Here is a 26326-nt window from a genome sequence, read left to right as displayed (position 1 = left end):
GTTGGAATTTGGTGTTTATAAAATGCTACGAAGGAAAGCATTGAGTGGTCCCTTTAGAAGATGATGAGCTTTTTCTATGCTTAGAGATTTAAAATTGATGTCTGTGAGCAGCAGCTTTAAAGTTTGCAAGTACACAGCGAGCATCTGAATTGAAACATTTATATTAAAAGGCTGTACAGTTAGCAGGCCAAGCAGCCATTTTTGCTAAGCCATCAAGTTTTAAATTTAGCCAATCAATTTGATTCAGGCACTTAGACACCAAAAACCAATAAAATTTTAATCTGATGGTTTTGACAACATAGGACCAATCCTATTGTATGAAATATTGATATGTCATCAGAGCTAACTGCCATCTGCCAAAACTAACAGCCTTCAGCTCTCAAGAGAGAACTGCTGGCTCCCACAGCCTCCTCAATATCATAGAGAAAGCACCATATAAATAACAATGGTTCCCATGGCACAACTACTTAATATTCCTGACAGAAGAATCGACAGATAAGGCACAGAATATTCCGGAAAGCACAAAACCTGGCTGTAATTTCAAGAGACTAGATTATTTCTTTTATTTTATGTCAGTGGGACTTGTATTTAGTGAAACAGCATACCATTAGAATCTTGTTTTATTCTGGAGTCGTTAGTTATGAGGGATTTGTTCGGTTAATAGTTTAGTTAATTTGTTCACTATTAGAGTTAGGTAAATAAATTGTTACTTGTTGATTCTGAAGTGAGCGTCAGGGATTTATTTTATTTAACCACTAGAAGCTGCTGAAAAGGCAGGTTACACCACTTTTCGCACTCCTTTTACAGATTATAGGGTGAGATACTCCTCTTTGGGTGTTTCAGTTTTAGTTCGGGAGGTGGGGTCAACGTCCGCTTTATAACACATAAGTGTGGCTAGCTTTTACTTGCTTCCTAGCTAGCATATTTTACTTGGACCTCTTACCATCTCAAAGTTGAAAGATTCCTTCTGGAGTGCTACTTTCAGCATATTTCTGCTCCCAAGAATGCTGCTGAAAGCTTATCGATTTCAGCTCTTCACTGACTGTCTAGTCTTCTTCAAGTGCTAATGTTCTTAAATTGGTTAGCTCACTTGTCTTGAGAAGTTTTTTTTTCCGGTCAAATGGTTTCTTCTCCTCTGAGCCAGATGGTCTAGGAACAATTCCCATCTCAGAATGGGATGCATCCAAATTTATTTTAACAGTGGAAGATTGATGAAAGCACAGTACCCCCAGAGGAGGCTATGATTGTTAACTCATAGCACAGTAGAACAACAAGGTAGTAAGATGCTGGAATCTGAGATAACACAGTGTGGAGCTGGAGGAACACAGCCTTTTTTTCTCTGAAGAAGGGTCCCGACACGAAACGTCAGCTTTCCTGCTCCTCTGATGTTGCCTGGCCTGCTGTGTTTCTCCAGCTCCACACTGTTATTTTAGAACAACAAGGTGGTAGCTCAATGCACATTTTGCTTTAGAGTGTCTTAGCACCTGGCACAAGTTGCAATCGCAAACACTGCCTAACACGTGCCAGGTCAAGCTCCGCCCATCCACCTATCGCCCGCTTCCAATTGGTTGACTGGGACAAAGGCGTTCGGCCTTTCGTCATTGTGGGGGCGGGGCTGCGTCTCATGTCACGGGCGGGCCGGTTAGCGCCCAGCTGCGAACGGCCGTTGGAGGAATTTTCGGTGAAGTGCTGGTACCGGGACGGCCAGTGGACGCTGCTCCATCATCATGGCGGCAGGACCTTGTCGTAAAAATTACTGCTGTCTCAAAATAGGAAGCGGTCGATGCCATTCCCCCGCCTGTTAAATAGACCCCTTTCCCTAGGCCGCCCCTCTCAGAGCAGCTGTATGTATCATCACTATTTATTATGAATTGAAAACCGCGGAGGAAGGGATCTGTTCTTGTGAGGACAAGCCGCATCAACCTGCTGTAAATCTTGCAACGCTGGCAGCAAACGGATAAAGTCGTCTCACCTAATCCAGTCTCGGAGGAATCGCCTCGTTTTGTTATCTCCTTAAAGCCAGTTTACCGCGTAGCGCCTAATCCACTGCAATGTTTTGTTTTGGGGGAGGATGGGAGAAAGACGTCCCCTGCGTTGTGACTGGGGTGTTAACTGACAAGAGTTGAGTGATGTACCCACGCTTTTATTTGGCAACAATACGACTTGAGCAATTGTCATTAAAAAAATGAAGAAAATACTCCGTTTTGCAAAGAAAAAGAGAAAATTTTCGCCCAACACCTCAGACACTGCGAGTGTGGCATCAGTAGGATATGAGCTGAGGGAGAAGGATTTGGGAAAGCTGCATAAAGCCGCTTCTACCGGAGACTTAACTAAGCTTCGACAACTCATTAAGAAAAATGATGTAAATCAACTGGATAAAGAAAACAGGTAAGGAGATACCTAGCATTTGTGCCATAAAACACCTTCAGAAATAAAAACAACATTTTGTTAAAACCCACTTGATCAGGCAGCATCTGTGGAGAGAGAAACGACTAAAATTGTATGCTGATAACCTTTCATCAGAAAGGTAATTGGCTTAAAATACGCCTCCACTAATGTTACCTGTGTATTGCCAGCATTTTTAAATTTTTTTTCAGATTTCCAGCGTTTGCAATGCTAATATCTTGATGTTTTGTTCTCATAATACAATCATTTAATCCTTGAAATAGACATTTTACTAAGATATAACTTGTGGTTCATATGCTGCTGCAGACCCAATCTGGTTCTGTTTCCACTAATGTTGCTTGCTTTATTTTGACTTCTCAAAGTGCTGTGATCTTAAATGTTTTTTTTAAACAAAGAACTGACACTATGGTGGACAGAATTGACCAGTGGAGAAAGACCGATCTTATTCCTATTTTCTTTGTCAAAAGGACAGCAAAGGTGACCCATGAAACTGCATTTGGTCCAGTGAGTTTGGTCTCCATTAATAAGGTTAGGGGAATGTTTCATTTCAAATGATCCCTGAGGTATCCAGACTTGAAATAATATCAAAAAATATTGCTATGATTGGTGTATGTTGTAGTCTTGTCTGGTGCTGTCTGAGATGCTTTGCGAACATATACTGCCAGTGTGCTTCAAATTAGTATCAGTTTACATCCCTTGGGGGGGAAAAGTAGCAATATAAAGTCTTTGGTGGAACAGAGGCTTGGTATTGATAAACAGAGTTGGTCCATTACATGGTACATAGTATCAGCTAAACTACATTGCGATTTACAAGAGTTTCTTGATTAAGTTTAAATTTAAACTTGTATATTGAGCTGAGTGTATCTCATGATGTCAGTTAAGCCTTGGCCTAGGTCAAAAATTACATGACAACATGTTATAGTCCAACAGGTTTATTTCATATACACAGACAAAAGAGGTGGACTCCACAGACCAGGTAAAAATGACTGCCCTTGACGTCAAGGCAGCATTTGAATATGGTATTAGGAACCCAAGCAAAACTAGAGTTATTGGAATCCTATATAACACAAAGGAAAATAGTTGTGGTTGTTCAAAGTCAGTCATCTGAGAACCAGGACACCACAGCAGAGTTGTCCGAGGCCCAGTCATCCCCAGCTGCTCCATCCATCATAAACTCAGAAACTGTCCAAAGCTCAGCACAATGTGCCACTCCATAAAAGCTGGAGAAGATCTTGTATGTATGCAGCCAGACCTGGACAATGTCCAGCTGGTAAGTGACAAGTAAGATTCACACCACATAAATAATCAAGCAACAACTATCTCCGAAAAAGGAGAGAATCTAAGATTTGTTGGCATTCCTTTTGCAGAATTCCCCTACTGTTGACATCAACAAACCATTTAAATATCATGGCTATAACAGCTGGTCAGAAGCTGGGATTTCTGTGGTATTTCATCGCCTTTTCCCCCGATGTTTGTTTGTCTATATATGAGGTATAAGCCAGGAATATGCTAGAATACACTCCATTTGCTTGGATGGGCGCAGTTAAAGAACGACCTAAGTAGGTTGACACTATCCACAACCTTGAACTTCCTTCAGTACCTACAGTAGAAGCATTCTGTATCGTCTACAGGATGCACTGCAGTAATAGAAGGCTGCTTCGATAGAATCTTCCAAGCCTGCGACCATAAACACAAGTGCAGCAGATGCGTAGGAACACTACCACCGGAAAGCTCCCCTTAAAGCCTTCCTGACTTGCAATTATATTGCAATTCCACCACTGTCAGTGGATCAGAATTGTGAAACTCTTTCTAAAACCATTATGGCTGTCCCTTTATGCTAGTGCCTGCAGTGGTACAACATGGCAGTTCACCAGTATCCTCTCCAGGGCAATAAACACTCACCTGATCAGTGATGCCCAAATCCCACAAATGAATAAAAGAAAAATCCATTAAAGTACTAACTACTCACGCAATAATCATGTTGATTTATTTGATTTATTTATTGTCGCATGTATCTTGTTACAAAATATGGTGAAAATTGTTGTATAGTGTCACGATTCTCTGGTGCCATATTAAAACAAAAAAAATCCAAAATCTAGAATATAAGGGAAGAAAAATAAAGAAATAAAAAGTGTTGAACATTACAGTCCTTCTTTGTAAAGAGCTCTACGTGGGCCTGGTGGTCAGGCATGAGTCCCTTTTGCCGCACCACTGTCGCTGGAACAAAAGTCGCCAATCTTCAGTGCCATCTCGCCACCTCCAACGCCCTCAGCACTGAGTCCTCTGTGGACCTCGCCAATGTAGACACCACTGATGCTGCCCAGTACTACATCAGCCCAAACTTGATTCTGCTGCTATGACTCAGCTTTTGGCCCACCTTGTTGATGTTGCCTGGTCTTCTACTGGGCCCAAAACTCATCTCCATCTTCGTGAGTCTGAGCTGGACGCAGATGCTGCTTGGAACCAAACCTGCTTCCGCCCTGCCACAAGTCCATGCTGGGCTCACTCACCATTGCTGATGCTGTCACTGCAACCCAGCTCGCATACTTCATGATCCCGAGAGACTGTAGCTTTTGGATCCAAAATGCTCATTCATTTTTGCTTCTTACAAGTGCTGTTTAACATGAACTACTGGGTCATCATCAGGTGAGAGCAGAAGGTGGTAATGGGTGGAGGTTTTATTGGCCGGTGTTTATCCTGATGCAGTGAAACTTTGAACACTGGAGCAATTGACTCGCAGGATCACCACCTTTCCACTGTGCTATTAACCAGTTCTTTAGTGGGGCAGACAATATTGTGTTGGAGTATGAAATTTTGGTTGATAGTCTAATTACTTTGTCATACCATGACAGTTATTGGCTTTTTATTTCAGATTTTCAATTTTTCGAAACAGAGTTGAAATTTACAAATTGCCATGTTGGAATCTGAACTTGTGTCTTTAGATTATTAGTTCAGACCTTGTATAGTTTGATTTGCAGGCATCAAGCTTCCACATAAACTCTGTTACTGTAGTGTGGTTTTTTTCACAACAATTGATGTTCAGGATTATTAAAAAAATGAATAGAGGACAGGTTGGCTAGATAGATCAAAAGTATTCTCTTTTGTGAAAATGTTAACAGCAAGCAATCCTGGGTTGCAAATTGGTTTTGTTGTTGAATTTGCACTCAAGTTGAAACATATGTGGGACAATACAAAATAGCCATTTGTAAGTACAGGAAACATTCCTCTGTTGGATCTTTAAAATTACACCCCTGTGTGGGATTGTGATCATAAATCCAAGCATTTGTAAGTGGAACATCTGTAAATCGGGGATCCCCAAGAAATATTGCCATTAATGTTTTAAAATATTCTAATATTGCCATTAATTTTGATCCTTTCACTTGAAAATATTGTTTCAAAGATGCAGATATTTTCAAGGAAACTGTATTAATTATAAGGTGAAGCATCACACTTTATAGGTAGTAACCAGATAGAGGCCTCCATGAAAGATTGTGGCAGCATAAAGGTGGTTTGTGACTAATGGTTAAGTGGGTAAAATTTTATGATTAGAAAAATAATTTATGTGGAGGTGGAAAAATGCTGTTAGTACTGAGTAGCATTTTCATTGATAAGTAGTTGTTGATGCAGAGTTTATTACTGTATTGTTATAAAGGAGAATTAAACGGTTGTTTGGTGTTCATGAATATTAAACAACTAGGAAAGTACTACAGGTATTTAGATTAGTTGATATTTGGAGAAATATGCCATAAAAGCTTGATGGGCCAAATGGCTGTTTGTGTTGTAACAAACTATAATTCTATAACCTCAGAAAATGAGTTGATCAATGTTGCTTTGAAAAAGATGAATTATTTGAAAAAAAACATTACTATATTAGAATGTTTTATGAAGATTGTATCAGTGTCACAGCAGTGTTCTGTTTGGGATTAATAGATTAGTCTTCATCCACTTTCCTTCCAGGGCACCATTGCATCTTGCATGTGCAAGTGGGCAAGTAGAGGCAGTTACTTTCCTTGTGGAACACAAGTCAAAACTAAATATCTGTGACAATGATAACCGTTCCCCTTTGATGAAGGTAAGAAATAAATATGATACTGCATTGACTAAATTCCGTGCATCTGCTTTCGATTATAAATGAAGGGTGCGTCACGTTTTACTTGTACGCTTTTCTGTTGGACTGTGTCAACACTTGGTTGAACCACAAGTTACATAGCTTGCTGGCACCATAATACAGATTTTCAGTGTTTAGATGGAAAACTTCAGCTGTTAAAATAGCTGATGGTCATCAAGGTTAAACCTGCATTTATGTATGCTCTAGTCACCAAGTGTCAATGTGGAGCAGCCGAATTCTGTCTTGTAGGATAGCGAACAGGCAATCTGTTATGCAATAACTTGTTGGATTTAGAAACAGATGTATTCTGTACTGTTTTTTTGTTCTTTTCATTCTATCTTCCTTTTCCCTTCCAAAATTGAGTTTGGAGTTTGTTGTGATCCCACTTCTTCCACAGAACATCAAAAAAAAAGTCTTCTAAAGTGGTTTCTCACTTCCCTGCCCCACTTTCGTCACCATTTATGAACCAAATATTCTTCAGTCCTCACACCAGGCTATGTTTAAATTTTAAATCAAGCATGCTGGCTTTCAGTGTTCAAGGAGTACCTTGAGAAGCAAACCAAAGAACGACTGGCACCAATTTTGCATTGTTGAAACAGACTGTATATGCGCATATTCTTTATCAGGCTTTTGTGTATTCACTTCTTTAATTTTCAAAAATGCAAGAGCTCCACAGGGCAGACAGTCCTAACTGAATTATCATTGATTATTTAGATTCTGTCTAATTACAAGGTCACATCTAATGTTGGACATGATATTGAAAATTTTTTAAGCATGAGCTGGTTGAGTGTGGGCCAGTATCCTTTTTGTTGTGAATAGCTAAAGGACTGAGCAGCTTGATACATTCGCCAGTCTTTGGGATGTATGGCCTACTTAGTATCGCACACTCACTGAAACTTATATTGCACGCTTACCTGTGTGATATACTTCATTTGGAAAAAAAACTAACAGGTAGTGTTAGGAAATGCAGCAGGATAAAGCTACCAGTTTAATTCATTGGTACAACCTGTGTCGGAACTCTCGGCCACGGCTTTGCCTAAAATATCAAACTGAAGTTCAAAGTTTTTGGAGTAACTAAAACCTCTAAGAAAAAACTTAAAAGGTAGACATGACAATTCAGTAGTCGTAGGGCAATATAGACTCAGCATGAAATGTCAGTGATTGTGGATGTGTATTGCGGCACCGTTTTACATCGTGGATACCTAGCACAGAGTCACCCATAAAATGCTGAGAGTTCCACGAATGGGCTTTCAATGAATGTATATATGGTGCATCAATTATGTATCGCATTTCATAGAACTTTCATTAGTAGTGACTTGTTGGCAAACTAAATGAAATTTTAATCCAGTTTTGGTCTTGTATGATATAAATGAACTTTATGCTTCAAGTATCCGACTGTGAAAATTATTACAATACAAACTTTTTGATATATCATCCGCAGGCAGTACAGTGCCAACAAGAACGTTGTGCAGTCATCTTACTGGACCATAATGCTGATCCTAACCTGGTTGACATTAATGGAAATACTGCCCTGCATCTTGCTGCTCTGATCCCCAACACCTCTTTGATAATGCATTTGATTGAGCGAGAAGCGCACATGAATGCTCGAAATAAGGTACTTACACTTGTGTTTATTCACTTGTTATCATTAGCATCTTTGTGTTGTGTAAAATTGTCTTACTTTCTTGGGTACGTTATGATATAGAACATGCGATTTGTTGTAAATAATTTTATGCTTGCTGATGCAAACATTAAAGACCTGATACAGCACTTAGGTAGTGTAACTTGCCTATTGAACCTGAAGTGTTTAAGATATTTACTCCAAATCAAACTATTCTTAAAACTTATGTATATTAATATAAATCGGTTATCTTATTACGGATGCTTAGAATATGCTAAGCTTGAATCGCACTTGTAACAGTGATCTGAACATTAACATTGCTAGTAGCAAATTAATAAATGGAGATAATTTCCGGCTGTTAAAACCCAGTTTCACCTCATTGTGAACTTGTGACATAGTGGCAGGAGTCCCTGCCTCTGGACCAGAAGCTCTACGTTCAAGTCCTGCTCTGAGACTATGGCCGAAAAAGGCATATTCATGGTGCAGCAAACAGGTTGAGTATTGACATGTGAATTGTTCCAACATTTAACATTGCCCAACAGTGGGAGTGGGAGAGATTTTAGATTAGCCAAGTAATGGAAAGAAATTGGAACCTTAATCATCACTAGCCATACTCCAGGCTACAACATGGATGTAAATGTGCATGTTGCGTAACAGCTGACTCCTTAGTTGTCGGGTGATGAGCATAAGTTGGGAGCCAACAGAATAGAGTTTGATTTCCCCTTCTAGTTTGGGTGATTTCAGGACCTGTGTCCTTGACCTTCCCTTGTGGAGATTGTGATACTATAAGTTGGACCAGCTTTAGGGCAGGAAATCACAGAATGAGTGCTCATTGTACATGGCAGCCTCTTGTAGAAATATGGAAAGGGAAATTTACTGCATTGATTTATAATTTCCAGTTCTGGGGCATGTGGTATCCATTGCATATTCTGAGGCAGAGTACTGAATGCTGGCTGCAGTTTAAAGCTATCCATGTTAATATTTGTGTTTAAAGCCTGAAGTTGCTGACAGATTCATAGATGTAATGATGGCAAATGCTAACAATCTTTCATTAAAAATCCACAAGTTCCAGGCCAACATCTTTTCTGGCCCTGCCTCAAGATGTAGCCTAGATTTGGCCTCCGTTAGTAAAAAGATGCAATCAACCGCTCAATCTGTTTTGATCTTGACCCACTATGTTAATTTCAACTCCAATCACAGTACAGTTTAGATCATTTTAATAAAGTTTAAATTTAAAATGGGCTGTCAGTTATACAAAAAGCAATACCCACTATTTATTTGTTTGAAATGTTCATTTCAAAGTTGCCATTAAAGTGTCCTAAGGTTCATGACTGCAGAACATAATCCAGTAACGTGTACAAATATATTGAACTCTTATTCTACAGTGCATCTTTCATAAAAAAGGAGACATACAGTCAAACAAATGATTAGTAATGTAAATTCTGAACAATATAATTCACTGACTTATGGAAAGCCTTTTGAAATTATCCTTAGCCTCAAATGAAACCCTGGAATGTCGCACCTGACAGGTGTTAAGGAAGGTTCAAAGAGAAGGATTTTGAAGAGAGAAATGTGTTAGAGTGAAGTAACTCTTGAGTTATCTCAGACCCTTGAATATGATAGGAGAAAAGAAAGGTATGAGCAAGACAAATGTTCTTGTTTTCCTCTTTTAAGAATACACTGACAAGATTTAAATTCAGTTTTAACCCTGTCCATGCACGCTAGTGGGCAACAATGTGTGCTACGAGGGTCTCAGCTGAGAAAACCCTAACCATCTCTGAGCTACAAGTAAAGAGAAAGGACAGTCCTCTTTGCAGAAAGCCAAAATGCATTTGAAACCACAGCCAAAAGGAAATGGAACAAGGCCTTTCAGCTGACCTGCAAAACCAAGCATCTCAAATCAACTACTCTGCTACCAGCATCACTGTTGCCAATTTCATCCAATGCGACGACCAGAATGTCCCATCATCAACACTCCACAGAACTGAGAGACCAATCCATTAATCTATGTTAACTTTTATCTTTTCTTGACTCATCCCTCATTTATAATTTGTGTGCATGTGTTATTAACTAATAAACTCTTTTATGTTAGCCCAAGAAAACCTGGTTAAGTCATCTCCTTTAATAATTCTGTTAGTCTCAGAGAAAGGTATCTGCACAGAACGGAATTCTTTCTAAATTAACATTGTTGTGGCCAACTGAGGGAGCAGGTAAATAAAGTAGATGCCAATTTGGGATAGGCCACCTAGAATGAAAAAACCTTGGGGATCCTCACCCCAGGACTGGTGACAAATGTGCTCTGTTTATTTTGGTCAAAAATGGCTGTATTAAGATGAATGCGTTGTTACTTTCTACCCCCCAAGATGATCATTGTGGAAATTTATCCTCATTAAAAGGAAGCAGTGCCTTGTGCAGCAGATTATAGTAGAAATCTGTAATAGAATTGTAACAATGGATCTGCAAATAGCTGTGTGTATACTTTCAGCAATCTGTAATTGTTTTTGGGATCAATTTTTCCATGTAAATTAATTTGGTTTGCGCATAACCTTTTTTTGAAGACCTGGAATGTTTTATCCTGATTTGATGAAATCTGATACACTCTCTCAGCTGTCTTGTTTCCTAGTTCATGTTCCTTTGGTTATACTTCCACCTGAATGGTTTCAAGTGGTATTCTGTGACTGATCTTTTTGTCTTGATTTCTATGGTGTAAAGAGTCAGCTTTTAAGACTCCATTCATTCCCATCTCACTCACATTTTTGTATTGCTAAACCTGTTGTCTAGAATTAATCAATTTCTTACCTACACAGAGACCAATGTGAATCTTTTGTTGTATACAAGAAAAATACTTCCCAAATTAACGCAGCCTTCGTAAACAAAATGCATAATATTATGGTGTGATATGTGTTCCAAGCGAAAATTCATGTTGGTGTTTAGATATTTGAATTGATAATCTGGTAAATTTTAATGAACCTTGATGCCACATGGATATCTTAGTATGCTGTAGGCTTGACAAAAAATTCTTGTGTGTTATTTTCATGATGTCAGCTTTGTAATAGATTTGTAGTGCATTAATAATACAATGTCACTGTCTCATCAATCCACAACAATGAATTACTTTTTCTGGAATAGAAGTTCATAGAATCCCTACAGTGTGAAAACAGGCCCGTCGGCCCAACAAGTCCACACTGACCCTCGGAGCAACCCACCCAGACCCATCCCCTGCAATTTAAACATCCCTGAACACCGTGGCCGATTTAGCATGGCCAATCCACCTAGCCTGCACATCTTTGGACTGTGGAAGGAAGCCGGAGCACCCAGAGGAAACCCATGCAGATGTGGGGAGAATGTGCAAACTCCACACAGACAGTCACCCAAGAGTGGAATCGAACCCAGGTTCCTGGTGCTGTGAGGCTGCAGCGCTAACCACTGAGTCACCATGCCACCTGCTGAAAAGTTGAGCTTTTATGGTGTTGCACAGTTTCTGTCTCTCTTATTGAAGCTCCAAGGTAGAGGTGGTGGAGACCTTGCCCTTGGCCTTAACTCTGTTAACATTGAACAGCCTGCTGCCCATATGGTAAATGATTTGAATTCCCTTGGGCAGGTTTTGTCCAGTGAGATGGAGAATGGTGGCAATGAAGATGGTGAACAAGGTGGGTGCAATGATGCAGCCATGCTTGATCCCTTTCTCCACAGTGTAAGGCTTAGACACCAATTCACAGTTGCTAAGCACTGTCGCAGACATGTCGTCATGCAGCAGCCTCAACATCCTAATGAACTTATCAGAGCAGCCATATAGTGACAGTATCCGCCAGAGAGCCTAGCGCTTAACTGTGTCAAAGGCTTTAGTTAAGTCGATGAAGGCTGTGAAAAGCAGTGGTTTCTGTTCCTGACATGACGTGCTGTGTAGATTGTCTGTTCCTCTGAACGGCTGGAAGCCACGCTGATTCAGAGAACATTTCCTCCTATAACGACAGAAGTCTGTTGGCAAAGACACGAGCTAGTATTTTGATTATTGACAGTAGGGGCATGCCTCTGTAATTCCCACGGTCAGTCTTGTCACCCTTTAGAATATGATCATAATCGGAGCATCCCTGCGCTCCGAGGGGTGTTCTTCTTTGAGCCAAATCTTCAAGAGCAAAGCATATATGTGTTCATGGAGCTGTCAGCCACCATCCTTTAGGATCTTTACAGGAATCCCTTCAGGACCAGCAACCTTGTAGTTTCTCAAGTTCCTTATGGTATCTTGTATTTTGGTCGCACTGGAAGGTTCTCCTATGTCACTTTGCATGGATCTGTGGGGGATTTGTTTGATTTCCAACTTAACATTGGTATTACAGTTGAGGAGTTCTTGGAAATGCTGTCTCCATAAGTTGTTTACTGCCTAGTCCTTCAGCAGTTTTTGTCCGTCTCCAGAACACAGGGTTTAGACCACAGTAGCTTGGACCATATATTGAAGAAGCCTCTTGTGTCACCAGCATCTGCCAGTTGCTGGATTTCCAAAGCCTTATCAGTCCATCATTTGCTTTTGTTTACCTTCTAGACATCAGCCAAAGCTTTGGCATAGGCCCTTCTTTCAGCTGATGTCATTCTACCAGTCACTGAACACCATTGCAGCACACTCTGCAGAGGATCTGCACTGCATCTTGGATGGCTTTGTCAAGGCATATAATCTGCTAGGCCTTGTTGTTAGCATAAAAAACCACCACTTAACAGTCCCTGCACCTCTTCTACAATGAAAGGTCAACAGTATACCATTGAAAATATGGGTTACTTCCCATACCTTGGAAGCCTTCTCTCCTCTCCTCCAACGTTGCAGAAATACAGCGTCATTTGAGCTGTGCTAGTGGAGTCTATGCCCATCTCAGAAGGTGTGGATGTGACCGTGTTGGACTAGGGGGGTGGACAAGGTCAGAAATCACACGACACCAGGTTATAGTCCAGCGGATTTATTTGAAAACACAAGCTTTCAGAGCCTCAGTCCTTCTTCAGGTGTTAGTGTGATTTCTGACTCAAGAGTGTTTGAAGATAATGACCTACAGGCCCAGACTAAACTTCCCATCTCCAAAGCTGTTGTCCTTCCCACACTGCTATATGGAGCTGAAACATGGACTACGTACAGTAGGCAACTTAAAACACTGGAACAAGACCACCAGGGATCCTGACAAAAAGTCTCGTGGATCACCTGGGAAGACACGTGTGCTTACACCAGTGCCTTGGAGGCCAACGTAGCCACTATCACCACCACCATAATTCAACAGCAACTCTGGACTGGTCATGTCATCTGAATGCCCAATTCATGCTTTCCAAAACAGATCATTGTCCTCTCAGCTGAAAGATGGTCACTGGGCCCCCGGTGGCCAAAAGAAACACTTCAAAGATAACATTATCAACATCAACAACTGGGAGGACATGGCTCACTGGATTGGAATCACTGAAGAAACATCAGGGAACAGGAAGCTATATGCCATGAAAGCGATCTCCGCTCTGCCCCTGAATGGAAGCCAATTTTGTGCAAGGACAGACAGAACATCAGGAAGGCCCACTTCCAACGACCATTACCACCTACAAATGCCCACACAGCAAAAGAATCTATGGATCTCGGATTGGCCTTTTCAGCCATCTGAAGACCCACAAGTGCCATCTTGATATCAAAGTCACTTGCACCACATTGTTTGAATTCAGTTCTTTTATTCATATTTAGACCAATGCCATCATGAAGGCTGGAGCTGGATTATCTTTAAGTAATTCGAATCAAACACCAGTGAGCAGCCTATTAGTGATTTAGGTGGTAGCACCCTCGACAACTCCATCCATGCCTTGCACACTCTGCACACTCTTGGAGAGGCAATTGGATAAAATTGGATTTTTCCTTTTCTTTAATCATGTCCTCCATGGCCATCACATCCTGAGGTGGGATCTGAACCTGGATCTTCTGTCCTGGTACTGTTTAGGAACAGTACCACTACAACATAAGACCCTCTTTTTGTTTCTCTGCTTTTTTGCAGACAGGAAAAACTGGGCAACTAACCATTTGATCAGGTGGGTTCTGGTGTTGTAGCTGTATGTTGTCTATGATAGTAGCTAGTTTTGGAACTCAAATCACCGGTGCTACATCTAAAGTTGGGTTCCAAACCCTTTCTGTTATCCACTGCATTCTGCTCTGCATATTATCAGCAGAAACTTCTGTAATGATAGGAACCTCGGGTAAAGGTCAATACGATGGTTACCATGACACCTCTATGCCAAGAATGAATAAAAATATATTTCTAATTGGTTTGGGCAAGATACAAGTTTTTCAGAAAGTTTTTTGAAATTATAAATGCCCCTATATTGTGAAGTTATAGGATAAAAACTAGGACATTTTCAAATCTGCACACTCTTTAAAAGTGATCTCCAAATGTTTAGACAGTTAACATTTTAGTCATGTGTAGCTATTACTTAACCTAATCATTGGCAGTGGAATTGCTAATTACTCTGCCTGTGGTATTTAAATTATTTGAACATGTTTTCTTTCTTAAAGGATGGTTACACACCTTTGGTGTTGGCTGTTATTGAAAATCATCAAGAAATAGTAGAACTCTTGCTTAAGGAAGGTGCAGATGTCAATGCCAAGGACAAAACTGGGAGGTACAGTTTACATTAAATCATAAGTTACAACATAAGGGTTTGTATGTGTGAAATTTGCGTACCTTTTTCCTCACTGCATTTTTCTTCATGGAATCTTTGAATTAACACAGTACTGAAGATCTCTGTTGCTATACTTTACTTTGTGGTTGCCAGCAACAAGAACCCATATCCGTGTGAGAATGTGGAAAATTATTGGTTAACATTCCATTGCTAAATTGAATCTGATTGTTCAACCAGTTTATCTTTATTTTCTTAGAATATGCATTTAATGCCATTCATTAAGAACAATTACCTTTTCAAGCTTGTAATTTTAATATTGTGCATAGCATCAAAGACTAAGAGGAAATTTTAACTTCTGGTATCTACTTTCAATGCAGTATCTTCATTTCACCAAGAGTAAAGTGTTGAACTTTACAGGTTTATGTCCTTGCCTCTGGATGCCCAGGATCCTGACCCCTTAGTGACATTTTTAATGCAGTTTTGGCAGCAGCAACTCTGTGAAGGCATATTTTAATCTTTATTTTAACCCTTTAGCTTTTCATCTATATCTTAGATTTTAAATCTATCAGGAGTAGGGGGAGAAAATGGGAATATGATCTTAAGTTAGAGGTTCAGCCATGATCATATCAAATGGCAGAGCAAGCATGAAGGGCTGAATAGCGTACTTCAGCTCTTAGTTTCTATGTAACTATGTTATTTTATAATTAAGCTCAGTATTTACAACAACATGCTAACTCTATCAGTAGAATTTTATTTTTATCAAGAATGCCAAATGGATAAATCCAAAAATTGTGGGGAGTTAAACTGTTGCCAAATTGAAATGTTGTTGCTAGCCTTTTGTGTCCTGTTCCATGATGCCAAATAAAAATGTGAAGAAAAAAAACTGATTTTAAAATTAGATTGAGCTAGCACTGATGTCAGTCTCGCATCAAAGGGGCAAGTTCCTTAGATTGTTTACAGCCAAGTGGGAAGAAATCAGTGTGTAGACTTGCCGCATAATTCAAGTTGAATTATTGGTTATGCATCAAGAAATTGTACATTTTTAAATGTTTAACAGCTCAATCTTGAGAATAAAATAAGTCAATTATTTGTTCACGGCAGCAATAATAGCGAGGAGTGTGTTTCACTGATATATCATGTATTGGAATCACTAACCATAAGACTTTTGTATCCTATTCTTTCTAGAACTGCCTTGATGATTGCTGCGAGTAATGGACAAATTAGTTTGGTTAAGTTACTTCTACATTATGATGCAGATGTTTCTTTAAAAGAAGATAAAGGATGGACAGCTGAAGATCATGCAATGATGAATGGACACCATGCGTACGGATTTTACTGTTCCATTACTTTTATTCAGGTTTAGAGGTGGCATGGCAACTATATTATTAATGTATTTTGGGGCTGCCCTATAATGGGACAGTCTGTATGCCTCAATATAAGACTGGATCATAAAACAGTTTGTTCCATTTTTGATCCACGCTCAATTTAGCTTATCTTCCCCTGGACAGCATTTATGTACTACAGTTGATCTCCATCTTCTGGTTGTTAGTGTGGGAGAAAATAAGCCAGGTTATGATTATTTTAAGCCAACAATCCTCCATAAAATGAATGGAAAAGTTTATGGAATTCAGTATGAGTTTATCATCTTTTGGATCCAAGAAAAATTAATTTCAATATTTTCTTAATGGTGAGAATGGGAGCCATGGAGGAACAAGGGAATGTGAATGATCAAATAGTCTAATCATTATGTTAGTATAAAAGTAATCAAAAAAAAATGGAACTTGGGCCTTTAACTCAAGGTGGAATGAATGCAAAAACAGGGAAAGCTGTGCTTCAGTTTAAAAAGAGCTCTGATGAGGGTTCGTTTGGAGTAAGTGTTAAGATTTCAGTAAAGAAGGTTCACCATAAAAATACTCTGGTCAAAGGGTTATTTTTAAGGTGAACCTAAAGTAACCTCCAAAAGAACCAGAACTAACACGAAGGGAGTATGTTTTAATACAGCAAGTTATTATATGGAATGGACTGTTGAAACAAATTCAGTAATTTTCAAAAGGGCATCATATATTGCTTAGAAGGGGAAGTTGTTGCAGAACTGTGGGGAAATATATCTATTTACATTATAACGTGAATAACTTGAGTGATCTTTTAAGGAGCTGCATGATGAATTCTCTTTTAATTTCATCAGTTTGTAATGCTGAGGCTAGTATTTGGTCAACATTGTAATATTTTGGGGTACAGACAGTTTGATGGGTGCTACATTTGTCCTTGCCAAAATGTTAGTTACTTTCAATTCTGCCTAGCAGTAAGGACAAGCCTGTTGCAATATTCTAAGTAAGTTTCTCAGGACAGTTTTGGGGGTCACTGAAGAGAAGTTCAAAGATGACAAGTAAGAACTCTGGAAGTCAGTGTGAGAGAGAAAGAGAAAGAGAAGGAGAAGTATACTCTGTTTTAGGAAGGGCTGTTCTGATAGAAACAATTGAAATATCTGGTTTCAGTGTAGTTTGGGCTTGGAAGTCTTAAACAGTTGAATAACTATGAAGGGATGGCTTGGAAATGTCGTGGAGGTGTGGAGTGCATGAAAGAAGGCTACACACAATTAATAGTTAGAACCTGCACAGTTCAGTTATCTATGCAGGTGGGACTTTAGACCTCTAAAAAGTTCTAGAGCAGTTGAATAACTGTATAATGCGGGCTCTGAGAAGTCGTAGGAGGTGTGATATGTTTGAAGGAAACTGGTGCATAATTAATAAGTGAGATTTAGGATTGGAAAACCCAGAAGCTGTATTTGCTTTGTGCAACAGAACAAGATTAGAGCTTGAGGTGGGGGTGCAAGGAAATCCTAGGTTATGTACTGGCTTGGTGAATCTCGCCGTTATTCAAAATCTGAAGTTGTATCTGTACTGAATTACTGGGGTGCAGTTTCCAGGAATTGAGTGGAGTCTAAACCCAGAAAAGGAAGGACGGACAACCAGAATGTGACCAACCGTTAAGCTAACAGTGATTTTTGAGGGAGTTTCAAAGCTGGGTCATCAAAAGTCTCTCAGAATTTTTTGCTAAGATTTGTTGGCCCACAATGTCACGAACATCTTGAGGAGGGGTTTTGGTGAGAAATCCCCAGGGTCCTTTTGGTCATATTTGCTGTTTAATATGTTCGTTGTGGTGTTCAGCTAATGTCTGTTACTGATATTTACCTGATTTAATGTTTTTTGGGTTTTCTCTATGTTTCTGTATTTAAACTTTTTGTCAAAATTCTTTGCATGCATGTTTGGATACTTTTTATTTCTAATAAGCTTCTTATTCTTTGTTAACAAAAATGTGGCTGAATTGTTTGTAATACTGAACCAGGTACAGTTTAAAACCTATATAGTTGGCCATAATTGTCTCTTGGGTAAATTTAAAGTGTATGACCATTGAAGGCTTCGGATTAGAACTGGCCCAAGCAAACTGGCCAAATGGCCGCCTCTTGCACTGTACCCTCTATGATTCTAACATTTCAGCTAAAAATTTGCTTTTATCACTCTGTATTAACATTCTATCCCCAAATTGTTTTTAAAACTTAACAAGATATTTCCATTTTAGAAAAAGTGATTGGTTGTCCAAAAAAATTTGTTCTAGTTTGGGTGGTTCTTGTGTAAATAAGGTCTATATTTTGATTTCCACAGTTGTTCACACTTAATATCTGAATGTGATACCAAAAAGAAACTTCATCAGTCACCGTACTATGGACCAAGCAAAATGAAAGGGAACCATGCTGCTGAAACCGGTTTTGCACTTGGAGGCCCAGCCATAGACAAAGAAGGTGAGTTTGAGGGAAAAGATTCATAAATACACATACTGAAACATTTTGGAAGTATTTTTGTGTTGATAATTGTGATATTATAAACTGTATTTTACTGAAGGTATGGGTGTGGAAATTGCATTGTTGTTGGAAAACTGTAGTACGATGCTTATATTGTGTTAATGGTAGCTGAAAATATTTCGCTATGAATGGTTGATAAACCTGAAAATCATGTTTCTGGGAAATACTTTTTGTGACCTTCGAAGAGATTTCATTGATGAATTTTGTTTTCCATTTTGAAAATACAAACTAAACATCTTCCGAAAAGATGCAGTGGCTGTATTCATAGTTTTATTGATTGATTGAAATAACATAAATATATTAATTAGAAAAATGAACCTGCTTATAGACAGAATAGAGGTGCTCCATAAAGCGATTGCCCAGTCTGCATGTCGTCTCCCAGGTGTAGTGGAGACCACATTGTGAGCAGTCAGTACAGTAGACTAGATTGAGTGAAGTGCAAATAAATCGCTGCTTCACCTGAAAGGTGTGTCTGGAGCTTTGGATAGGGAGGAATGTGGTGTCCTGTACACTGGGGAGATGAAATGCTGGCTAGGCTCTCACAAGGAGACAGCATAAACCTCAGGAGTACTAGGTATACCTCATCATTCGGTTATCATCCTGTCACTCATTCCTGCTGTTCAAATAATGTTGGAAAGCATTATAGCAGCTTCTAGTATGTTATGACTGTATGTGGAGGGCACTGCACCTTTATTGAAATTGAGCTGCATATTTAGGGAATGGGCATCTTTGCAGATCATGTAAATTTTGGCACAAAATGCTACTTGTGTAATCAACTGTTCTTAAAGTTGAAAAGTTTGGGGTGTTTCATTCATTGGTGTGTGAAGCACTGTCAATTTGTATACAGTAAAATGAGTTATCAAGACAAGGAAGGAATTGCACAGTGAATTAGTAGTTTCTTTGAGCTCATTACACGGGTTGAGAGCTACATTTTCACACTCTCTGCTGCTGTTGTGCTGTGAATAATAGTTGTGTATTAACTGTATTAACAAACAATGCTTGGAAAACTTGAGAATAGTATTCCCTGATCTGTTCAATGGATAATCTGACTCTCTTCTGGGACTAATTAATTTGTACATGTTGTAAACTGGTATTTGCATTGAGTATCTTATCATGCTGTCCTCCAATTGACTTCTGTTATTAATTTGAAACTGAATTTAGTGATGGCATCCTTACTGTAACTGTAAAATAATTCCCATGCCTGCAGTGAGTTGAGAGATTTGGTCATAAGTTTAAGAAATTTTAGTTGAGTTGTATCTTGGCTAGTTCTTCAAAGAATCCTTGCGTTAATGACAAATGTTCTCTTCCATGGTTGGAAGGCAGAATCTCTGGAATTTGAGGCAGGTGATGTCTTGCTTAACTCATTTATGTATGCTCGGAATTAAGGGCACTTGATTGACTTGCATATTCTTAAACTGAATGGATTCATACAGGTTACTTCTGCAACACAAACCTTCAGTACATCTGATTGATCAAAATTAATTCGATCTTGAAAACAAAGATTCTATGCATCTAATGATCTCTACTTAATTCAATGGGCTGTTCTGTAGCATCCTGATGGCCTAACTGTTAAAAGTTCAGGATAGTTAATATGGAAAAATGTGAGATCTTCTAGGGTTGGGATTCATAGACTGTTTTGAGGCAGATGTTGGAAACCCATCTGACTGGGAACTTGAAGACATGAAAAGATTAGAGTAAAAAAATTCTTTGTTCTTCAGTGTTACCATTCCTTGACTTAAGGACAAAGTAATGTCAAAGTATAATATTTGATATGATTTATGCAACAACCACTTGCCACATCTAGTTTGTTAAAATATCAAGAAAGTGTTGTCTGTAGACTACATGAGGATTTATATTTTTATACATATATAATCTGGTTTATGTGGACCAAATGTAACTAACTGGGTTATTTCCATCTGATACTCTGTCATTTCAATTGGAATGTTAGAGAAAATAATTTTAAAGTCCCCTGATGAAAATTTAATATACTACTGTGTTATAATTCAACAATGCAGAAAACATTTTAGGTAATTTGATTTCAGAAGAAAGTATTTCAACAGTTTAATGTGGCTGCTCAAACATCTTAGTTCAGTATTCAAAAAAACTGTGGTAAACCTTTCAAACAATATTTTCCTATTTGTTCTAATTGTGGCAGCAATGTTGTGCTTAGAGTTCTGCTGTTTTAGCTTCTACTTTCTCTTGTTCCTGACACTGTCTCATCTGTTCCTCATGTCTTTTCCTGTGGACCTAGAGTTTCAGGAGTCTCCTGAACAGAAGTGGCGAACCAGTGATTCTGAGAAAGGTAGTATTGACAATAGAAGCTTTCTGGCAAAATATGTCTATGATTAACTGTAGTCCCACTTGACTTCTACACTTTTTTTCTGTTTTTGCACAACATTTGCTTTAATGAGATCACTTGTAAAATTTATTTGCTCCCATTTTCCACCACAGTGTAAAGCAGATCAAATTATTTGTTTTTAAATTGATATGCAGAGAAAATCAAATTTATTGCAAATGTTGGTCAAACAATTGTGGGATGAAATGGGCTATATGATTATATTTCAGTATATTTAAAATAGCAAACCTTACTCTGCTTTAATAATCACAAAAAATTATCTTCTGCCTTGTTATTTCCCTCAAAAATTGCGACATTTTGTGCTTTAAACTTTCACTGTAGTTTGTCTTTTTTCTACTTTATTATTGAATTGAAATTGTACTTTTCTAAAATGTGAATGTTGAAATATTGTCACCCTCACTGAGTAGAATTTTATGAGCAACTTTTGCTAATATATCCTGCCTGAACAAAAGAGATTTGTATATAATTTCATTTTTTTTAAACAGCCAACCCTGATTTATACATTATGCATTTCTAATGAAATTGTAACTTAAGCTCATTAAAATCACTACGTTTAATTGTTAGTGTGCAGTACTTAGAAGTATGGTTTGGTTTGTGAAACCAACTTTAAGATTTTTAGTTCTCTTTCCCCCTGCACATTGGAATAAAACTTCAGTGACTGTAGGGGGAGTAGTAAATATTTCCTTTTGAAGTCTATAACACGTTAGCATCATGATTTTCATAAGTATCACATTTTGTGTATCATATATATCAAAGATCTATTTAACTAAACGTGAATGAATCAAAGAAATGCTGTTTTGTTATGAATGAAGAGACACTTAGATTTAGGTTTTCCCAAAAGCCATCATTCCGAATCAAAAAGCAGGAAAGTACCGGTGAAATCACTTCAAAGCATTTGTGATGCTGGCTTGAGCTATTATCTTGATTTTCCCCCTGAAGATTTACTCAGCAATAAGCCTGTTGTGAACACTGTTGTTAAGCACAGTACTTAATTAAAAAAAAAAAATCCATAACTGTTAGGTCAAAAGATTTTTAGATCCTAAACTCCTTTATTCTACAGGAGTCAGCTACAGATACCAGAACATGTGTAAATTACTTTTAGTTGAAGAAGTAGCTGGTAGTAACTAGTTTTAGTCCTTTGTGACTACTTATGAGCAACTAATCTAATAACTAATCAAGTGAAAACAAGCATGTTTCATTTTTATTACACCAGGCTTAACCTGAGCATGTTGCTGTGACCAAAGACTGTTACTTCGCTGGTAATTCAGAGTCAGGAATAATTATCTAGAGGGAAGAGTTCAAACCCCACAAAGAAAACTGAGGAATTTAATTTAATTCAATTAATGAAATAAAATCTGCAATGAGTAATGACGACCACGAAACTCCAGCTTGATGTAAATGTCTATCTGGTTCTGCTCTTTGGAGAAGTAAGTCTATCATTCTGTCTTGGTCTGGACTATAACGTAACTCCTAGCAAGATACTTAACTCTTAACTGAACTTTGAAACAGTGTGGAAAACTGCTTGTTTTAATCAAGCCATTACTTAAAAATGGGTGGGCCATTAACCTTCCTTACTCGGCACAACAAAGACATGCATAGCCAAGTTGCCACTGTAAAGTCCCATTCCCAAAAACCTGGGGAATTGTGAAATTTTGGAGAATTGTTCCACTGAATGATCAACCAACAACCTGACAGTTCATATTCTCGGAACCATACCATGCAGCCAACATCCCGGCCTCTGCCACCACCATTACTGGGTATGTATTCTCCCATCAGCCAACAGGCCCACCCAAATTTTGAGACTATAATATACAGTTTGAATGGCCCTGTGAGTACGTAATACTGGCTCTGGACCCGATACAGTCTTCTGGCATCAGGTGAAACATTGTCAAGGAAACCTGCTACTGATTATCATGCTTTATTGGTCAGCGCATTGAGTATAAGAGTTGGTTCTGAGGAAGGGTCACTTGACCCAAAATGTTGACTGTTTTTTCCTTCACAGATGCTGCCAGACCTGCTGAGCTTTTCCAGGAACTTTGTTTTTGTCCCTGATTTACAGCATCCACGGTTCTTCTGGTTTTTAGTTGGGAGGTTATGTTGCGGCTGTGTAAGACATTGGTTAGGCCACTTTTGGAATACTGCACGCAGTTTTCGTCTCCCTGCTATAGGAAGAATGTTGTGAAACTTGAAAGGATTCAGAAAAGATTTACGAGGATGTTGCCAGGGTTGGAGGGTTTGAGCCACAGGGAGAGGCTGAATAGGCTGGGACTATTTTCCCTGGGATGTCAGAGACTGAGCGGTGACCTGATAGAGGTTTATAAAATCATGTGGGGCATAGATAAGGTAAATAGACAAGGTCCTATCCCTGGGGTGGGCAAGTCCAAAATTAGAGGGCATAGGTTTAAGCTGAGCAGAACGATTTAAAAGGGACCTAAGGGGCAACTTGTTCATGCAGAGAGTGGTACGTGTATGGAATAAGCTGCCACAGGAAGTGGTGAAGACTGGTACAATTACAATACTTAAAAGGCATCTGGATGGGTATATGAATAGGAAGAGTTTAGATGGATATGGGCCAAATGTTGGCAAATGGGACTAGATTTATTTAGGATTTCTGGTTGGCATGGATGAGTTGGACCGAAGGGTCTGTTTCCATGCTGTACGTCTTTATGACTCTACTGCAATTGAGAATGTGTATTCTTCCATGTTGAACAGTACTTGGAGAAGGCACTGACAGCAGGAAGAGAATAGAATGCAGCCTGGGAGTTGCTGCCATCAGCCTCTCCCTGTGGCTCAAACCCTCCAACCCTGGCAACATCCTCGTAAATCTTTTCTGAATCCTTTCAAGTTTCACAACGTTCTTCCTATAGCAGGGAGACGAAAACTGCACGCAGTATTCCAAAAGTGGCCTAACCAATGTTGCGGCTGTATAGGACATGACCTCCCAATTAAAAACCAAAAGAACTGCGGATGCTGTGGGAGCACTATTACTGAACAAACTGGCAAGTCCTCTAGGAGATAGATACCAGACTTGACTTAGAATAAGTATGGAGAGAAGGAAAAAATTATTGATTTCACCCTCTACTCTTCTTCAGTCTACTTGCTGAGATGCCTCTGTCTGTGATTACTATTGCAGAGATAAAAAATTGTCTTCGCATTGAGGTCATCCTTGTTCATGTTGGTAGTACTTTACCACCATGTTAAATATAGTAGATTCAGAAGAGCTTGAGCAGCTCAAAAGTACTTTAGGCCATTAACAGCAGTGGACTCCACTGCATTTTGCAACTCTGTGGCCCAACATATTCCTCAGTTACCTTTCCTATCAAGCCTTACCAATCCTGATTCTAAGTGGTGAAAGTAAGCATGACAGAAGCGGCATCAGGGATCTCTAGGAATTATGTTCAACCTGATGAGACCACATGCATGATAAACAGCAGGGAAATAAAAAAAACAAGTTATCATAACTGGCAATGCAATGCTGCAACTAACGGATCAGGTTAGCTCTTTAATCCTGCCATATCTCATTGTGAATGGCATTGGACAAATAAATAGCTCTCATAAGAATTTCTCTCAAACATTCTCATTTTCAGTGAAGGTAGAGGCCAGCAAATGAGTATAAAAGTCTGTTGTGTAGAACCAACTTCAAGGCGTGTCAAGTTTATGATCCACCATGGCCTCCTCAGGTCCTTGCCATCACAAGGAGCATAATGTCAAAAAATGGCTGTGCTCATTGGGAAGCAAAGAGTACAGTTCTGACAAGATCTCAGTTATAGTGCTGAAAACTTGTGTTCCAGAACCAGCTGGATCTCTAAATGAGCTGTTCTAGTGAAGTTACAATACTGGCATTTAGCTATCAGTTATCAACACCTCCCTCAAGCCTTGGACCAAATGTGGATAAGTTTGCTGAATTCCAGACATGACTTGAGAGCAAATTCCATTGACGTTAAGGCAGCATTTGGCTGTGTGGGCATCACAGAGCCTTTATAAAACCGAGGTCAATGAGAATTGAGGGAAAACCTCTCAACTGGCTGGAGTTGTACTGAATGCTTAAGTAAGTTGATTGTGATTATTGGAAGGTAATCATCTCAATCTCGGAACGTTGCTGTAAGAATTTCTCATCCTAGCCATTTTCAGCAGTTTCATCAATGCCTTTCTGTCCATCACTTGGTCAGTGGTGAGGATATGCACTGCTGATTGTACACTGCACACTGTTCAGTTCCGTTCGAAGCTGAGAAAACGAAGTTGTCCAGAGGCATCTTGTCAGCAAGACCCAGACAATATTCAAGCTTGAACTGCTAAGTGACAAGTTACAGTTGTACCAGTAAAATGCCAGGAAATGATAATCTCCAACAGGAAAGTATCTAACCACTTCCCCATGTCATTCAAAAACATTATTATGCATTGAATCTGCCACTATTAGCATCCTAGGGAAGAAGAGTGGTCGCCAGAAACTTAACAGGACTAACCATATAAATATGGCTTGAAGACTGTAGGCTGGATGGTCTGTGATGAGTGACTCAATTTTTTTTCCACCATTTGTAAGACACGAAACTGATGTATGTAGTACTCTCCACTTGTCTGGATGCATGCGGTTCCAACAACACTTGGGAAGCTCAACGCTACCACTGCAAAGCAGCTGGGATAATTGGCACTTCAGTCAAAGCTTACACGATATGGCAACCATTAGACATCCTCAGGATGAGGTGTAGCATCCAACTCTTCTTTAAAGTTACTTTCCATAGCTGGGACTTCTACCATTTGGGAGAACAAGGGGAGCTCAAATCTGACAGGATTGTAAGAGTACCGTCGACATATGGACTGCTGCAGTTCAAGAAGTCTGATCACAATCACTTTTTCAAATAAATTAGAATTAGGGAGTTGTGCTGCCTTATTCTTTGAACAATTTTTGAGTATCAAACTTAGCATCTCTATAATTTGTAATATGTGAAGGAGAGAACAAATGTGATCTCAAGTAGAAATGCCTATTAAGGGAATAAAAGACCATCATCTAAACTTTGTAGATCTTTTAACCAATCTTTTTAGTGTTTGTTTATATTTGTTAAAAGCAAAATGGCCAAAGAAAGTATTAAAGTGATGTTACCAATGTGGTATATTGCTAAATTATAGGTATTAATTCATTCATACACACACGCGTGCGCACGTTCAAAAAAGGTGATTTGGCAAAGGGCAAGACTAGAAAGGCAGGTCACTGGTCCCTGTCCACAGGATTTGCTAAAGTGATCCTTTTGCTGATCTGAACACTGCATCTTGGTCTTTCTTCTCCAGATTCTTATAGGACAGATGACAGGTTCACACATGTACCTCTGACTTGTTGATGAAAATCCAAGGCTT

General features: G+C 39.1%; 2 protein-coding genes across 2 annotated transcripts in view; both read left to right on the top strand.

Annotated features, from left to right (window-relative positions):
• The first annotated feature begins 1619 nt into the window (after positions 1-1619).
• LOC125485349 (ankyrin repeat domain-containing protein 7-like) lies at positions 1620-22299 on the top strand. The gene is made up of 8 exons (XM_048607702.1): positions 1620-2388; positions 6364-6478; positions 7956-8129; positions 14656-14762; positions 15948-16085; positions 18425-18561; positions 20873-20923; positions 22191-22299. The coding sequence occupies exons 1-8, from the start codon at positions 2186-2188 to the stop codon at positions 22199-22201; spliced, it is 936 nt and encodes a 311-aa protein (XP_048463659.1). The 5' UTR covers positions 1620-2185; the 3' UTR covers positions 22202-22299.
• A 45-nt stretch (positions 22300-22344) lies between these two features.
• Positions 22345-26326, top strand: part of LOC125485384 (ankyrin repeat domain-containing protein 26-like) — a 44990-nt gene continuing 41008 nt past the window's right edge. The window contains exon 1 of the mRNA XM_048607906.1: positions 22345-22404. Coding sequence (XP_048463863.1) covers positions 22345-22404 — 60 coding nt within the window. The remainder of the gene's footprint in view (positions 22405-26326) is intronic.

The sequence above is a fragment of the Rhincodon typus genome, chromosome 18, assembly GCF_021869965.1.
Source record: "Rhincodon typus isolate 14 chromosome 18, sRhiTyp1.1, whole genome shotgun sequence".
Classification (NCBI taxonomy): domain Eukaryota; kingdom Metazoa; phylum Chordata; class Chondrichthyes; order Orectolobiformes; family Rhincodontidae; genus Rhincodon; species Rhincodon typus.
The sequence above is the reverse complement of the archived record's forward strand: the minus strand, read 5'-3'. Positions and strand labels throughout refer to the sequence as shown.

What these genes read in the sequence shown, in the direction of transcription:
- LOC125485349 (XM_048607702.1), top strand. Translation starts at nt 2,186, where the DNA reads ATGAAGAAAATACTCCGTTTTGCAAAGAAAAAGAGAAAATTTTCGCCC. An exon ending in CAACTGGATAAAGAAAACAG is followed by an intron (nt 2,389 to 6,363) that starts GTAAGGAGATAC and finishes CTTTCCTTCCAG; the next exon opens with GGCACCATTGCATCTTGCAT. An exon ending in CCCAGCCATAGACAAAGAAG is followed by an intron (nt 18,562 to 20,872) that starts GTGAGTTTGAGG and finishes CTGTGGACCTAG; the next exon opens with AGTTTCAGGAGTCTCCTGAA.